General features: G+C 41.3%; 1 protein-coding gene across 1 annotated transcript in view; it reads left to right on the top strand.

The window, feature by feature from the left end:
- The first annotated feature begins 244 nt into the window (after positions 1–244).
- LOC120916904 (ovochymase-2-like) overlaps positions 245–17415 on the top strand; it is a 147169-nt gene continuing 129998 nt past the window's right edge. Inside the window, exon 1 of the mRNA XM_040327850.1 lies at positions 245–447. Within this exon, the coding sequence (XP_040183784.1) occupies positions 324–447 (124 nt within the window). The 5' untranslated portion in view covers positions 245–323. The remainder of the gene's footprint in view (positions 448–17415) is intronic.

The following is a 17415-nucleotide window of genomic DNA, read 5'->3' as shown; positions in this document are numbered from 1 at the left end:
TGAAAATATAAAGTAGATTTGATAAACAGTCACGCAAATATCGAGTGAAATAAAAAAATGACAACTACTATTTCTTTATTTTACAGGGCCTCTGTAAATATTGAACAGTTACACATTACAATAAAGCACTGGTGGATGGCAACTTGCTTTTCACAGCACAAATCTCCATAGTGAACTGATCAAGGGTCACTGCAATATAGATAGACCTGATAAAAATAAGTATATTACATTGATATCTAATAACTGCTCTCCTCCTAAATCACTTTTCCATCAGTCATCTCTGGGGTGAATCCATTCACTCCTGAGTTCTTGGCGTAGACAGGATGAAGTCAAAAAAGTTGTCATCTCTGGAGGCAGTCTTGATTGCCCTTTTTGTGTTGATGACCGCAGTCTGTGTTGCATTAATAGTGGTGAATTTTCTTAAGGATTCAAAATCAGAAGACAATGGTAAGTTTTGATAATAGTTATGATTTTTATAAAATCACATTATATGATAACTGATCATCACTTGTTCCTCTGTTAAAGGGGTTGTAAAGGTTTGTTTTTTATTTTCTAAATACGTTCTTTTAAGCTAGTGCATTTTTACTTCACTTACCTTTTCCTTCGGTTTCCCTTCTAAATGTTTTTTTTTCTTTGTCTGAATTTCTCACTTCCTGTTTCTCCTCAGTAAGCTTGCCCCCATCATCCGAGCCGTTCTGGTTGGGGGTTAGTCAGCCAGAACAGCTTACGGAGGAGGAACAGGAAGTGATAAATTCAGACAAAGAAACCAAAGAAATATAACATTTAGAAGGGATAATAGAAGGAAAAGGTAAGTGAACCAACAATGCACTAGCTTAAAGGAACCTATTTAGAAAATAAAAATTGAACCTTTACAACCTCTTTAACTTTTCTTATTTAAAATTTAAAACCTATGCTAGTGGGGAAGGATTAGATCTTTTTGCAGATTTGTTGCTCTTAATTTTGGAATTGTCACCAGAACAGGAGGTGAGGTTAAATGTCCTAATATGGACAAATGTTCTGGTGACAACAGTCTAAAATGGTGATTCTTCTTGTTTCCTGATTCTTTTCATTTTAGAGAGCATTTGACCGGCAGCGAGGAGGTGTTGTATTGCCTGCTTTAACCCATTGAATCCCACACTAGCATGCCACAACCATGTGCAATTGACACGGTTGCGGGGCACATGCGGTGCGGCCCCATTCATTTGTTTGGTGGGCGCTGCATCTACTGAAAGAAAAAGGGGTATCACTTCTGTAGACATGTTTACACCACCAGTTGCTGCCTCTGCAGCTAAAGGAGGTAGCAGTTGAGGGGCAGTAAAAGGACGACTCAATCGTGGGTTTTTACTGCCCATCAGGGCTGTCTTAATGAGAGGGCATACCTGGGCACTGCCCAGGGGCCCCAGCTGCATGGAGGGCCCCTGCACTTTCCCCAAAGCAGCTGGCCCTTGAGCCCACGCTGCCCCAAATTTGGGAGCCCCATGATGGCACTGAGAGTGATAGATACACAGGGGAGGCAGTTTGCCTCCTACCTACTTGATGTCTGTTTACCTGCACTATCATCATTGTAGGGGCCCCAGAGCATTACTTTGCCCAGGGGCCCATGATGCTATTAAGACGGCCCTGCTGCCCATTAACAGCTAGTGTTAACGAGCCCTAAGGCTTATTTTACAGTTGTTTCATGAAAAGGAATGGCGGTACATACAGTAAACCTTGACTACTTGAATGGACAAAAAAAAAACAACAATTGTCAGTTCCTTAGCTGTCCATCAGGTATGAGATATGCCAAAGCTGGACCAATGTAACTATGCGATAAAGATCAGACCTAGATTTTTGCTGAAGCTCAGAGTATCAGTGATCTATGTTCTCCTGTTGACTGATTTGCCAGAGTGCAATGAGCCCGACCATCATCTGCTTGCAGCTGAACTGGTGGTAGATCGCTCACATGTAGCAGTGTACACATTTTTCTTTGGATCTCAGTAGTAAGAGACTACATTTAAATTGAACTTGGCAAAGCCAATTATTTCACAAGCTATAAGTGCTTCTAAATAACAAGAAACTCATCTTTGTTTCTGGGGACTCCCAAATTCTAGGCATAGGCATAGTGCTTGGATTTCGGACCAAAATGACACTGGAGGCCCCGTACACACGACCGAGTTTCTCGGCAGAATTCAGCCAGAAACTCGATCGGAGCTGGATTCTGCCGAGAAACCCGGTCGTGTGTACAGTTTTCACCGAGGAAGCCGACGAGGAACTCGTCGGGCCAAATAGAGAACATGTTCTCTATTTCCTCGTTGTTCAATGAGGAAAGTTGGCTCGCCGAGATCCTCGGCGGCTTCACACAGAACTCGACGAGGAACTCGATGTGTTTGGCACGTCGAGTTCCTCGGACGTGTGTACGGGGCCGTACTCTGTACTTAGTTCTGCTCTCTGTTATTGAGCATAGATTTCTGCCTAGATAGACTTGTCATCTGTGCTTAGTACTGCCCTATGTTATCAAACTGTCAACCGATACATCCTTATGGCCCAAAGCCGGAAAAGCATTCACAGCACTTCACTTTTTCCACATTTTGTTATGTTACAGCCTTATTCCAAAATTTATTAAATTCACAATTTTCCTCAAAATTCTACGAACAATACCAAATAATGACAGCATGAAAGATGTTTTTTTGAAATCTTTGCAGATTTATTAAAAATAAAAAAGTGTACATAACTATTCACAGCCTTTACCATGACACTCAAAATTTAGCCCAGGTGCATCATCCTTGAGATATTTCTACAACCTGATTGGAGTCCACCTGTGTTAAACCGCTCATCACCTGGTCAATACCATCCCTACAGTGAAGCATGGTGGTGGCAGCATCATGCAGTGGGGATGTTTTTCAGTGGCAGGAACTGGGATACTAGTCAGGATTGAGGGAAAAGTTAATTCAGCAATGTACAGTGACAACCATGATGAAAACCTGCTACAGAGCACGCTGGACCTCAGACTGGGGGCGAAGGTTCATCTTCCAACGACCCTAAGCACACAGCCAAGATAATAAAGGAGTGGCTACGGTACAGCTCTGTGAATGTCCTTGAATGGCCCAACCAGAGCCCTGACTTGAACATCTCTGGAGAGATCTGAAAATGGCTGTTCACTGATGTTCCCCATCGAACCTGATGGAGCTTGAGAGGTTCTGCAAAGAAGAATGGGGGAAACTGTCCAAAAATAGGTGTGCCAAGCTTATAGCATTATACTCAAAAATACTTGAGTGCCAATTGAGTGTAATTGGTGCCAAAGGTGTTTCAACAAAGTTTTGAGCAAAGGCTGTGAATACTAAAGCCTCGTACACACAATCGGATATCTGATGAAATCTAATCTGATGGATTTTTTCGTCAGATATCCGATGAAGCTGACTTTCATCAGTCTTGCCTACACACCATCAGTCAAAAATCCGACCGTGCCAAAACGCGGTGATATAAAACACTACGACGTGCTGAGAAAAATGAAGTTCAATGCTTCCGAGCATGCGTCGACTTGATTCTGAGCATACATGGATTTTTGACTGATGGACTTCCACACAGACAATCGTTTTTTTCTATCGTTTTTTTATCCATAGGAAATATTTAAAAAAATTGCTATTTTTTTTTTCACCGATGGAAAACAAACCAATGGGGCCCACACACAATCGTTTTTTCCGATGAAAACAGTCCATTGGTCTGTTTTCATCGGACAAACCGATTGTGTGTACAGGGCTTTACAGTATGTACATGTGATTTTTTTCATTTTTTATTTTTAATAAATTTGCAAAGATTTCAAACAAAATCATTATTTGTAGAATTTTGAGGAAAATAATGAATGAAATCCATTTTGGAATGAGGCTGTTATATAACAAAATGTGGAAAAAGGGTACCGCTGTGAATACTTTCCAGATGCACTGTACACAGAATCAGAAAATCGCATGAAAAATACCACTTTCAAATGAATCGTACGATTAACTGATTGTTAGTACACAGCTTTCGAGAGCCGATCATGACAGTTCATTCAATATTATGGGACAAGCACAAAAAAAATTGGCGTATGATAACAGATCGTACGATTTTTGTTTAATTAGTTCAGTTTTCACCAAAAAATGCAATATATTTTATCACTTATGAATTTTTATTTTGTCGTACAAGAATTTACGTAACTTTAGTAACCTCTTCATTTGCGATATGAGATTAGCATGCAACAAAAAAAAACATATGATCATTCGTCTGATAATCACATTGTGTTTACCAGGCATTAGTGGCCAGGAGAGTCTCTGTCATTCCACTTTAATGATCTGGCATGGGGGGAGGGGGGGTACATCATGTATAGTTATGTCTATATGTTATGGTCATCCATCCAATGAAATTACCGTATATACTCGAGTATAAGCTGAGTTTTTCAGCCCTTTTTTTAGAGCTGAAAATACCCCCCCCCCCCCTCGGCTTATACTCGAGTCAGTGTACCTGAATTCTTGACAGGCGTCCATTTTTTTTATAGTCGCAGCTTCCTCCTGGTGTTCCGTTCCGTGATAGGCATTTGACACTGTGTTCCGCCTTTCACGGAGGTCCTCTCATCCTCGGACAGTTTCCCAGCAGACACTGTGTTCAGTGTTCTGCCAATCACAGACATACAGCTAGACAGGTTAATTTGGTTTAGTGCTTCTTTGGTTGGTAACTTTGAGCCTGGCTATTAAAGCGGGGGTTCCGCGGGTTTTCGTTTTTTTTTTTTTGGGTGCTTCTGCCACGCTTATCTTGTTCAAATAAGCACTCGTGTCTCCCAGTCTTTCAGCCCGCTGCATTGCATTTCTCACGAAAACTATATGTTTTAAAATCCCGAGATGGACGTTTCCATCTTTACTGTGGGCACTGTGAGGCCCAGCAGCTTGTCCTTCCGGGATACGGTGAAAAAAATGGAGAATTCTCGTCGCCGCCCACGTCACATGACCCGCTTGCTGAGTCACGTGACCCGCGAGATATCGCGGGATTACAGCACAGCGCGTCTCCTGGGATTCTCATAACTCATTCCCAGGAGACAGCGCTGGTCGGGGGAAATTGTGATACACGCCCACTCCCGTGGGGAAAAGTGATTGACAGGACCGAAAATGCTGCATTACAAAGGTAAGGATCGCGATTAAAAAAAACAAAAAAAAACGGATCAGTTATTGTCGATGGCTGGTGGTTTAATACAGCCAAAGTCAAAATTTAGGGTGAACCACCGCTTTAAGGAAACATTTTTATATTCCATATACAGGGCTTTTTTTCAGGGGGAACTTGGGGGAACTCAGTTCCACCACCTCTGGCTCAGACCCTTTGGTGCCCGCTCACCACAATCACTTGTAAACACAGAAGTCTGGTTTCTGTGTTTACAAGTGACAGCTCTGCACTCTGTGTGTAACCCCCTGAACTCTGCACTCTGTATGTAATGCAATCCTGGTATTTAATGCCCCTTTAAGACCCTTGTACTGTTTTTGAAATCTGAACGGGGTCGTGGTTGAGTTCCTGCACCTATTTTCTGAGAAAAAAAGCTCTGTCCATATATATATATTTAATCGCATACTGCTAAAAACGCATCTCATCTAAAGTCCCAAACCCCTCCCCCCTTCTATCCATTTACAGGGATGGAGGTCTGTGGTAGTTCTATCATATGTCTTATGTAAAGTCCCAACCCTATCCCCCCTTTTTCTTAACACTATCCAGGGATGGAGATGCGTTTCAGGAGTGGAATAAAGTGCCTCCACAGATCTACCACCGACAGTTAATTATGCATTGTCATTTTTTGACTAGCTGACCCAGGTTGATGTGGTCCGCCTTTAGTTTGGTGGTATTTTGGTTTGGTAGGCATGTTTGGTTCCACTCTTGCATTTCTTTTGTTTTTCCAGTGATCTTTTTTGCTAGACCAACTATAGGTAGGGGCATGGTCAGGTGATCACCTGCCCCCTATCTATTTATTAGCACTCATGTGCTCCTATTTAGGAGACTTTCAAATCCATAGTTAGGACTGCAGTACACGGAGTGCCTTGACGGGGCCTGCAGCTCACACATGTATTTGCAAATACATGCAACTAAACCTCTGTTTTTAATGCATACAGCTAGACAAGTTATTTTGGTTTAGTGCTTCTTTGGTTGGTAACTTTGAGCCTGGCTATTATGGAACCATTTTTATATTCCATATATATATTTAATCGCATACTGCTAAAAACGCATCTCATCTAAAGTCCCCAAAACCTCCCCCCTTCAATCCATTTACAGGGATGGAGGCCTGTGGTAGTTCTATCATATGCCTCATGTAAAGTCCCAACCCTATCCCCCCTTTTTTTAATCACGGAGACCCTCTTGTCCGAGGATGAAAGAATGTCGGTTATTGGCGGAACACTGAACACAGTGTCTGCTGGGAAACTGAGACCGAGGATGAGAGGACCTCTGTGATAGGCAGAGCACAGCGTCAAATGCCTATCACGGAACGGAACGCCACAAGGAAGCCACGACTTTTAAAAAATGGACGCCTGTCAAGAATTCAGGTACTCGGGCACAGTGAGACTGCAATGGGCACAGTGAGGTATGGCACAGTGAGGTATGGCACAGTGAGACTGCAATGGGCACAGTAAGGTATGGCACAGTGAGGTATGGCACATTGAGACTGCAATGGGCACAGTGAGGTATGGCACAGTGAGACTGCAATGGGCACAGTGAGGTATGGCACAGTGAGACTGCAATCGGCACAGTGAGGTTGCAATGGGCACAGTGAGGCGTGCAAATGGGCATTGTTGACCCTCTTTTCCGCTTACAGTAGCTGCTGCCTAGGCTTATACTCGAGTCAATACGTTTTCCCAGTTTTTTGTGTTAAAATTGTGTCCTTTTACTCAGGTTGGCTTATATTTGAGTATATACGGTAGTTGATGAAATAACAAAAAAAACTGTGTTATGTTTATTTTATCGTATTATCAGTCTGTTTGCTCTATATTTGACCAGAGATTTCTAAGTATACAATGGGGATTGAAATTTTGGGCACCCCAGGTAAAAATTTGTGATAATGTGCATAACGAAGCCAAGGAAAGATGGAAAAATCTCCAAAAGGCATCAAATTACAGATTAGACATTTTTATAATATGTCAAAAAAAGTTAGATTTTATTTCCATTATTTAATTACAGAAAACAAAAAAATGGCGTCTGCAAAAGTTTGGGCACCCTGCAGAATTTATAGCATGCACCGCTCCCTTTGCAAAGCTGAGACCTGCTAGTGTCATGGATTGTTCTCAATCATCGTCTGGGAAGATCAGGTGATGTCAATCTCTAAGGTTTTAAATGCCCAGACTCATCTGACCTTGCCCCAACAATAGGCACCATGGGTTCTTCTAAGCAGTTGTCTAGAAAACTGAAACTGAAAATAGTTGACGCTCACAAAGCTGGAGAAGGCTATAAGAAGATAGCAAAGCATTTTCAGATGTCAATATCCTCTGTTCGGAATGTAATTAAGAAATGGCAGTCATCAGGAACAGTGGAAGTTAAAGCAAGATCTGGGAGACCAAGAAAAATATCAGACAGAACAGCTCGCAGGATTGTGAGAAAAGCAATTCAAAACCCACGTTTGACTGCACGATCCCTCCAGAAAGATCTGGCAGACACTGGAGTTGTGGTACACTATTCCACTATAAAGAGATACTTGTACAAATATGGTCTTCATGGAAGAGTCCTCAAAAGAAAACCTCTTCTACGTCCTCACCACAAAAATTAGCGCTTGAACTTTGCAAATGAACGTATAGACAAGCCTGATGCATTTTGGAAACAAGTTCTGTGGACCGATGAGGTTAAAATAGAACTTTTTGGCCGGAATGAGCAAAGGTACGTTTGGAGAAAAAAAGGGCACAGAATTTAGTGAAAAGAACCTCTGTCCAACTGTTAAGCATGGGGGTGGATCAATCATGCTTTGGGGTTATATTGCAGCCAGTGGCACAGGGAACATTTCACGAGTAGAAGGAAAAATGGATTCAATAAAATTTCAGCAAATTTTGGATGGTAACTTGATGCCATCTGTGAAAAAGCTGAAGTTAAAGAGAGGATGGCTTCTACAAATGGATAATGATCCTAAACACACCTCAAAATCTACGGGGGATTACATCAAGAGGCGTAAACTGAAGGTTTTGCCATGGCCTTTACAATCTCCTGACCTCAACATAATTGAAAATCTATGGATAGACCTTAAAAGAGCAGCGCGTGACAGACAGCCCAGAAATCTCAAAGAACTGGAAGACTTTTGTAAGGAAGAATGGGCAAAGATACGTCAAAGAAGAATTGAAAGACTCGTGGCTGGCTACAAAAAGGGTTTACAAGCTGTGACACTTGCCAAAGGGGGCAGTACAAGATATTAACTCTGCAGGGTGCCCAAACTTTTGCAGATGCCATTTTTTTGTTTTCTGTAATTTTGAAAGTGTAAATGATGGAAATAAAATCTAACTTTTTTTGACATATAAGAATGTCTAATCTGTAATTTGATGCCTTTTGGAGATTTTTCCATCTTTCCTTGTCTTCGTTATGCAAAATTTTTACCTGGGGTGGCCAAACTTTCGATCCCCACTGTATATACTGTAAAGGAGACATCAGCCAACACCCTGTTACAGGCCAACAGCCACCACCCTTTTTGGCAAAAAAATAGTATCCCCATCGGGGAATTCATTAGGATTAAGCGGAACTGCTCTGACAAATCAAGCTATGACATTGAAAGCAGGGAACTCTATAACAGGTTCAGAGAGCGTGGTTACTCCCACAGGCAGATCAGATTTGCCAAAAAGAAAGCTGCTGAACGTAGCAGAAGCAGTCTCCTTAGGACTAAAACTAAGATGCCGACAATTGCCGGTGGTGACAACAACCCAGTGAGGCTTATCACCACATACGGCCCTCAATGGGAGAATTTGAGACACCTCTTGGAGAAACACTGGGGGGTTCTCACCGGCAACAAAATGCTTGCTAAAATTGTTGGCACTAGCCCACAAATGGTAGCACGAAGAACAAAAAATTTAGGGGATCTCTTAGTCCATTCTGAGTTTACCAAACAGCCACAGACTTCTTGGCTGTCAAAATACCCCCGCAGTAATGGAATGTTCCCATGTTGCAAATGCCAAATGTGCCCATTTGTTGAGAGGACAGACACCTTCTGCGATGCAAAGGGTGAGAATACCTACAAGATTATGGGTCTCATCAATTGCACCACAGAGAGAGTTATCTACATGCTCACCTGCCCATGTCCGAAAATTTATGTGGGCAAGACTAAGAGACAACTTAGAGTGAGGATAGGTGAACATATCAGGGACATTAAAAACGAAGAAAAAGAGGAGGAGAAACGCAAAAAAACTGGATATGTGGAAAAATTCCATGACAGTCCAATAGCCAAACACTTCTTACAATATCATGGGGGCAAACCCGATGGCCTTAGGGTAAAAGGCATATATGCCCTGAGGTTATCGGCGAGAAGAGGTGACTTCGATAAGGTGTTGGTCCAGAAAGAAAAGTGGTGGATATACACTTTGAAATCTTTGGCGCCACTGGGAATCAACACTGAACTCAGTATGCAATCCTTTCTCTAGCTATCTCCATTCCAATTAATCATCCCATACCACACCCACCCAAAACCTTTTTCGTTATTTTCTATCATACTTTACATATGGCTTATTATGTCCACTGGAAATGGCCATAATTATTCTGTATGTTGGTTACTTAACATATAACTGAGAGATCATGTGAGATTAAACTTACCTCGCTGACCACTGTACTCACTGTATACAGCGACGTTCACTGTACAACTTATGTCCCCCTGCTCACTATGGTTATCATCTAAGCACAATCCTTGATATCATCTTACCTCCCAAGGAGATCTGTTTATAATCCCTCCGCTCCCTAATCATGATAGGAGATTGATCAACATTATTATTACTTGTATCGGGTCCGTCCTGTTGTCTGCTTATGTGGTCGTCTTCTCCGTTTCATGTCAATGTCTCCCCTTATACTAATTAAATATATATCGGGCTGAATAGTCCGGTGGTAAAAGACCCTATTATAGGAGCAATGACTTACTCTCTTATCTGTATACATAATAAAGCGGAGTATACACTACGACCACATTTTGCAACAATGACTTTTCAAGCAGAACAGTCTCACCGATATATAAAAAACGTCCCCCTTTTTGTTGCATTCCACATCTGTATCTGTCAGTCTCTATGGACATTACATGTTGTTACAAACATACACTCCGAGATCAATATTTGAACTTTCAGTTCAGGAGAGTGGGCGTGCACAACAACACACATAAGAAGGAGCGATGCACTGCCCACCTCCAAGCGTCCAGACGAAGCTACGCAAGTCATCTGCGAAACGCGTTGACGTCATCACGCTCAGACGCTAGACACATCCACACACTCCCCCTCCCAGCTGGGGGCGGGTGACGGAGGAAATCTCCACGGCTGAATGGACTCTCCTCGATCTTGGCCGGTTCAGTGTGCACCGACACAGGCAATAGCCTACAAACACAACAAAGTGAATTATCTGCCTCCTATGCCGCACTTCTGAGGATTTCATCTCACAGTGACATGTCCCCACATCTATTGGGAATGTCAGACATCTGAATGCAATCCCTGCAAGCAATTGGAAGAGCATCCGTTACTTCTCATATCGCGGCTCACACAGCTGGTAAGATCTTTCCAAATTACAAATTGTGCCAAGTTTCACAGACTAGTATATCTCGTCACTGAACTCTCCTCGCAGGAACTGTGACTTATACTGGGAACTGCCTCGATCTCTCAGAGTCCATGACACAGGAGTGGGACTGTATATACATTTAACCCGCCGGGTTCAACTACTACCAGTAGAACTGCCATTCCCAATTCCTGTTCAAACCCTGAACATCTACACTGATTGCTCTGGATACTGCATGCAAGGCATATCTTGCCAGATAGCGGGCTCTACTTGTGCCCCGCTGTGTCATACAACAGCAGCCCACTTAGCATCTTCATTCTAGACCTATTCAGGGCATTTTCAATTTCAGCCTGTTCCCCCTCCCCGCAGTGTCACCTCTGTGATTTGTTCACCCATTCATTAGGCATATACCCACAGTATAACTTATCAAAATATTTACAATAGGGGTTTACCCTGGTGAACCATCACAGAAGCAGCACTCATGTGTCCGGACTGTCTGAGTTTTATTGTTATATGTTTGTTATATGTTTTTTGTTTGTAAGTCTGACATACTATATTGCCGAGGCGATAGCATACCTTTTCACCCATCAGCTCTGCCACGTTTTTTATGTCATCACATGTATTGACATTTTTTATCTTGTTTTGTAGTACTATATATTTAATAAATTATTGAGATTATTTGTACCACCGAGTATAGACCTTGATTTACCAACAGTAGCCCCTTTCTGGGGGTGACCTTTTCCCTTGAAGGGTTCCCTCCCAGGTTTTTGTGTATTTGCTCAGTAGATTTTGGTTACGGTAAACAACCCCGCATTGGGGGAGTGTCTCCTCGGTGCCGTTATTACATTACTTTATCTTGTTGTCATATGGGACACCTTGTGTTTTTTCTTACGGTATATACTGTAAACTATCAAGGCAAAAAATGTGGCTATTCAATCCATTTTTATATCCTATGATAACATAAATGTAATATATGTGTATAGTGTAATTAGAAGACATACCGCAGACAAGATCTTTTTAGTTTTGTTCCAAGAAACCTTTAGTAAGATCAAATAACCTTTCATGAAAACGGCTTCCACATCAGTGGGGTTCCATGGACTGGTTTCACAAAGAGCTTCGCTTTGAGCAAATTATAATTGACACATAGCAGGGGATGTGGCAGCAGCCGAATCAAGATCTTTTGTTTTGGTTTTTAGCCATTTTTTTAGGACATATTTAAAAAAAAATATTTTACATTCAATACATCAAGGTGTGTTTTTACCACATTGTCCATGGAGCCTGTAGGTGAACTTTAAAGTCAGCAGACTTAATGATATATGGTTGTCCTGTTTGAAATACAACTGAAGATATGTCCTTTGATATAATGGCAGCAGTTTAAAAGAACATCAGTCGGATGGTGAACTATTTGATCATGGACCATTTGAACAGATCATGATCATTTGGGTTGTTTTAGCCTAACTTCCACTGGAGGGACAGGGTACTATTCCCTGAATTTTAAAAATAGATAAAAAAAAAAAAAAAAAAAAAAAACCAACTATTAAAGCACAGCTCAAAGCAAAAAAAAAATGAATTTCATATCAAGATTGATCACACTAAAGATAAATAGCATAGATTATTATGCAAATAGGCAGCATGTTGCTAATTTACTCAAGACTTTGATTCATGATTCATGTCTACTCATTTTGCTAAATGATACAGCAAAAGATGCCATGGTCATGTGTTCTGTATTGAACCATTGTCCTTTTTATTTACATTACATTATTTTACATGTAAAATACTTGTAAAACACAAGTAAATACATACATGTAAAACACAAGTAAATACATACATTTAAAACACAAGTAAATACATACATGTAAAACACAAGTAAATACATACATGTAAAACACAAGTAAATACATACATGTAAAACACAAGTAAATACATACATGTAAAACACAAGTAAATACATACATGTAAAACACAAGTAAATACATACATGTAAAACACAAGTAAATACATACATGTAAAACACAAGTAAATACATACATGTAAAACACAAGTAAATACATACATTTAAAACACAAGTAAATACATACATGTAAAACACAAGTAAATACATACATGTAAAACACAAGTAAATACATACATGTAAAACACAAGTAAATACATACATGTAAAACACAAGTAAATACATACATTTAAAACACAAGTAAATGCATACATATAAAACACAAGTAAATACATACATGTAAAACACAAGTAAATACATACATGTAAAACACAAGTAAATACATACATGTAAAACACAAGTAAATACATACATTTAAAACACAAGTAAATGCATACATATAAAACACAAGTAAATACATACATGTAAAACACAAGTAAAAACATTGAAATAAATGTTATAATACAACTTATTTTTTTAAAGGATCACTAAAGGAATTTTTTTTTTTAGCTAAATAGCTTCCTTTACCTTACTGCAGTACTGGTTTCATGTCCTTATTGTTCGTTTTTGCTTTGAAGTTGCTGTAATTCTGCTGTGATCTCCACACTTCCTGGTTGTCTGGCTCCTTATAACCACAGTACTGGGAGCTTTTCACGATGGTCTAAGCTGTCATTACTGTGTGTCTAAAACTTAACAGAACCAATCAGATTCATTTTAAAAACAAAACACTGCCCTGGATGTGTTTGTTTTTGTTCTGTGTGTCTATCTAGTTCACAGGAACATGAAACCAGTTTAAAAGTGAAACTAACCTGCAGGCACATTATAGGATTGATATTTATCTATTTGTAATCATTTTTAAAAGGAATCAGTTAACTTTTATGTCTCTATACCCTGTAAACAGTCATTTCAGCAAAACTATTTTTTTCCTTTAGTGACCCTTTAAGGCCCCTTTTCACACTACTTCAAAGTCGTGGGGCCTAATCAGAAATAAAGTTTATTGAACTTCAACAAACAAACAAAGCAGTTATAACCAATATACAGTTCAGAAGTGGGGTAACACAGTACCTGTGAACTATACAAGATATGGTACATCCAGAGAGTAGCAATCACTCATAGAACATAGTCACAATAAAGATAAAAAATTCCAAAGGATACAGACATTGATGTAGGATACAGTAACAGGAGTATGACAACTTGGGGTGAGGTCCCCATCAGCTCCATAATATGTTATATAATAAGGTCAGCCCAAAATTCTATCAAGCACCAAGTCCACAGGTGCAACACTCAGAACTCCCAGCCAGTCCCCCTGGAGCTTGTCAAATTTTCCCAGGCATACCCTATGCTGAACAATTACCTTTTCAAGTCTAAATACTCATACACACCACTGGGTTGAACGGAAAAAAACTGACAGCTCAGGAGGAGCCGCTGTACTAACTATCCGATTGCAGTACAGCAATCTCCTCTGCAGTGCTATTGCATCCTGACAGGGGGGGGGGGGGGGGGGAGACATTTTTCGGTCACTGGCTTCTGTCAGACCGGCTGCTGTACACACAGGCCAAATGTTGGCCTGTTTCTATTGAATGCTGGCCGACATCCAGCCATGTGTACTAGGCTTAAGGGTGTCTCCCATGCTGATTACCTATTCTCTGTGGGTATAAGCCCTGTCAGTTTTTCACTGTTGTAGGAGGAGTCTGCAGGCTTGGAATATGGCTTCTTTCTGGAACTCAGTCAGTGGGAGGTCATCAAGTATGCCTAAAATACACCAGGTAGGTTCAATCAGAATAGTGATTAAAAAAATCATATACATAGTATTAAGCACTCCCACCCAGTAACGATGAAGTTTAGGGCACCGCCATAGAAGGTGAATGAGGCCACCTTGCACAGTGGCACATTTAGCACAGAGGGGGATTGCAGAATACCCATACGGTGCAGAGGCGTATATTGGGCATGAAGAATAATGTATAATTGCGAGAGCCTCTGAGTGGTATTAAGTGAGCTTTGCATGACTGATTCTAGAGCATTATGGCATAAATCCTCTTCCAAAAGACCTACATTTTCTCGTTAGCTCTGCAAGGGTAACCTTCTAAATAGGATGTCTGCAACATTTTGTAGCATCTGGAAATAAACCCCTTTCTGTCCTGGACTGATTGAACATAGTGAAAAACAGGCGTGGAAAACAAAGACCATGCAAGCTGGAAATAATAGGGCTGCAATGTGGGAAGGATATGGAATGTAGCCTGCAGGTAATTAAATGACCATATACATGTGCTCTCTTAGAATTAAGTGCCCAATAGTGATCACCTCTGTGCTCCACCACCTGTTCAAGCTGTCTCTTACCTCATCTGGAGACCCCCATATTCCTATGAATATGAATGTATCAGGTGATAAAATGTACCAGAGGCGGAGCCACGTGATGCCAGCTCGCCCAATAGGAGGCAAGTGGCCTTTCTACATTTTCCACGTGATGGATGTCTCCATGTAAAAGGATACTTCTGGATATTGTAAAACTGTTGTATTCAGTGCGCTGGATTGGAAAGTGCACTCTCCTTGTGAGTACATTTCAATTGGGTTTTAAATAAAGTAGTCACTTGTTTTGCCATACTAACTCAAAAACTAACTCAAAAACTGACAATGTCAATCTTTTTCCGTATAACTGTACCTTCAGAGTCTAGAAACATATTCCAGTACAGTACATGCAGGCAGGGGCGGACTGACAACTCATGGGGCCCCCAGGCAATAGAAGATTATGGGCCCCCCGGGCTTACAGATGGCCACCATGCCAGGAGGCAGTGCAGAGGCGGGGCAGCTAAAATCTCGGGATTTTCACATCAAAAGCATGTTGGTTTCGGACATATCAGGAACAGATGTAAAAAAAACACAGGTTTTACTGTCCCTGGTTTTACTGAGCCTGGCAACCCTGATGGGGCCCCCTAGTGGCATGCAGGCCCTTTTTGTATAGTGCTTGCTGGGAAACGTATAGGTTGCCTGGCCTTTCTGCCTAATTAGTCCCTGCAGACTTATAGGATTCACGTAGCACTTACGCCGACGTATCTCGAGATACGCTGCGTAAGTGTAAATGTGCGCATCGTATCTGTGCGCGGTGCCCACAGAACTAGATACGCCTGAAAATAGGCTTCCTACGACCGATGTAAGTTTCCTACGCCGTTGTATCGTGGGCGCATATTTACGCTGGCCACAGAGGGCGCTCCCATTGATTTACGATTTGAATATGCAAATGAGTGAGATACGCCGATTCACAAACGTACTTGCGCCCGGCGCATTAATATACACGGTTTACGTAAGGCTTACGTCCTGGCGTATAGTTAACCCCATCTTTGAGGCGCAACTCATGCAAAGGTATGGACCAGGGAACAGCCGTCGTATTTTATGTAGTTTACGTAGTAGTACGTGAATAGGGCTGGGCGTAGGTTACGTTCACGTCGTAGGCAGTGATTCGACGTATCTTAGGGAGTATTTTCGACGTGATTCTGAGCATGCGCACCGGAATGCGTCCACGGGATGGCGCATGTGCCGTTCGTTCGGCCCATCATTTGCATGGGGTGACGCTTCATTTAAATGAAGCACGCCATTTCCACCTACTTTGAATTAGGCCGGCTTACGCCTACGAATTTTCGTTATGCTGGCGCAACGTTGGGAGCATTTGCTTTGTGAATTCCATGCTTGCCTCTCAGCGTTGCGTCGGCGTAGCATAAAAGAGATACGCTACGGCGGCATATCTATGCGCCGATGTATGTGAATCCGGGCCCTTATCTTTATTAAAGAGAGATGATAGACATCACTTATCGATGTATGTTCCCTTTACATCTATCATTTTGGTGGAGTTAAGTGTCTATGGTTAAATACAATCCTAACACATTGGGATCTTAAAGTGTTACTGAACCCAGGACCCTGTATTCACTATATCTGGTCCCCCACAGTACACAGAACATGGAAATGCAATTATTTTAGCAAATATAAACTGTTAAATACCCTTTGTCATCAGCTATATAGCAGTCTTATGACTTCTATCGGTGTCTGGTTAATGCTTGTAGAAGGCGTTTTCATTCTCCTCTGACTGTCCAATGAGGCTGCATAACCCCTGACCCTCTATTTGGACAATGCTGATTGGCCCCGTGCTGATCACATGCACCCTCAAAAACAAAAAGTCTAGCAATACACACCAAACTGAGCATGTGCTAGCAGCAGATGGCTAGGGGACAGTAAAATAAGGGAGGATCAGAGAACACAGGATCAAACAGGCTTTTTACACATTGCAGAGGATAAACTCCTTAGGTTCCATAGTGACTATAACAAGCATGCTTAAGTGCATATACAGACTGATTTTACTGTTGTGGGTTTAGTAACACTCTAATTAAAACTTGCACAAAGAGCCTTTGTCATTGGTGCCTGTTTGCTAACCAATCAGCTACACCTAGAAAGCCAGAACAAGTAAGCATAGACCCTTCTAACTGAAGAAATCTGTTTTACAAAGTACTACATGACCTTTAACTCACAAGATGCACCGTATACATAGCTAACATAAAAAATATATGTGATTCTATGAGCAACAGTTGTACTTTGATTACCATCTGACGGTGTGTATTTTCAGAACAGAAAAAATAATCAAGCTACTGTTATCATACTTCAGCCTTCTGTTATCTATAATGTTTCCTAACAAGAGCTTCAACCTGCAATAAATAGTGGACTTTCAGGCCGGGTTCCCGCTATCTTTGCATGCAACTCACAGCAGGGGTCCAGTGTTTCAGGTCCGATTGCAGCCTGAATTTTTGGTT

Source organism: Rana temporaria, chromosome 1 (genome assembly GCF_905171775.1).
Source record: "Rana temporaria chromosome 1, aRanTem1.1, whole genome shotgun sequence".
Classification (NCBI taxonomy): Eukaryota; Metazoa; Chordata; class Amphibia; order Anura; family Ranidae; genus Rana; species Rana temporaria.
The sequence above is the reverse complement of the archived record's forward strand: the minus strand, read 5'-3'. Positions and strand labels throughout refer to the sequence as shown.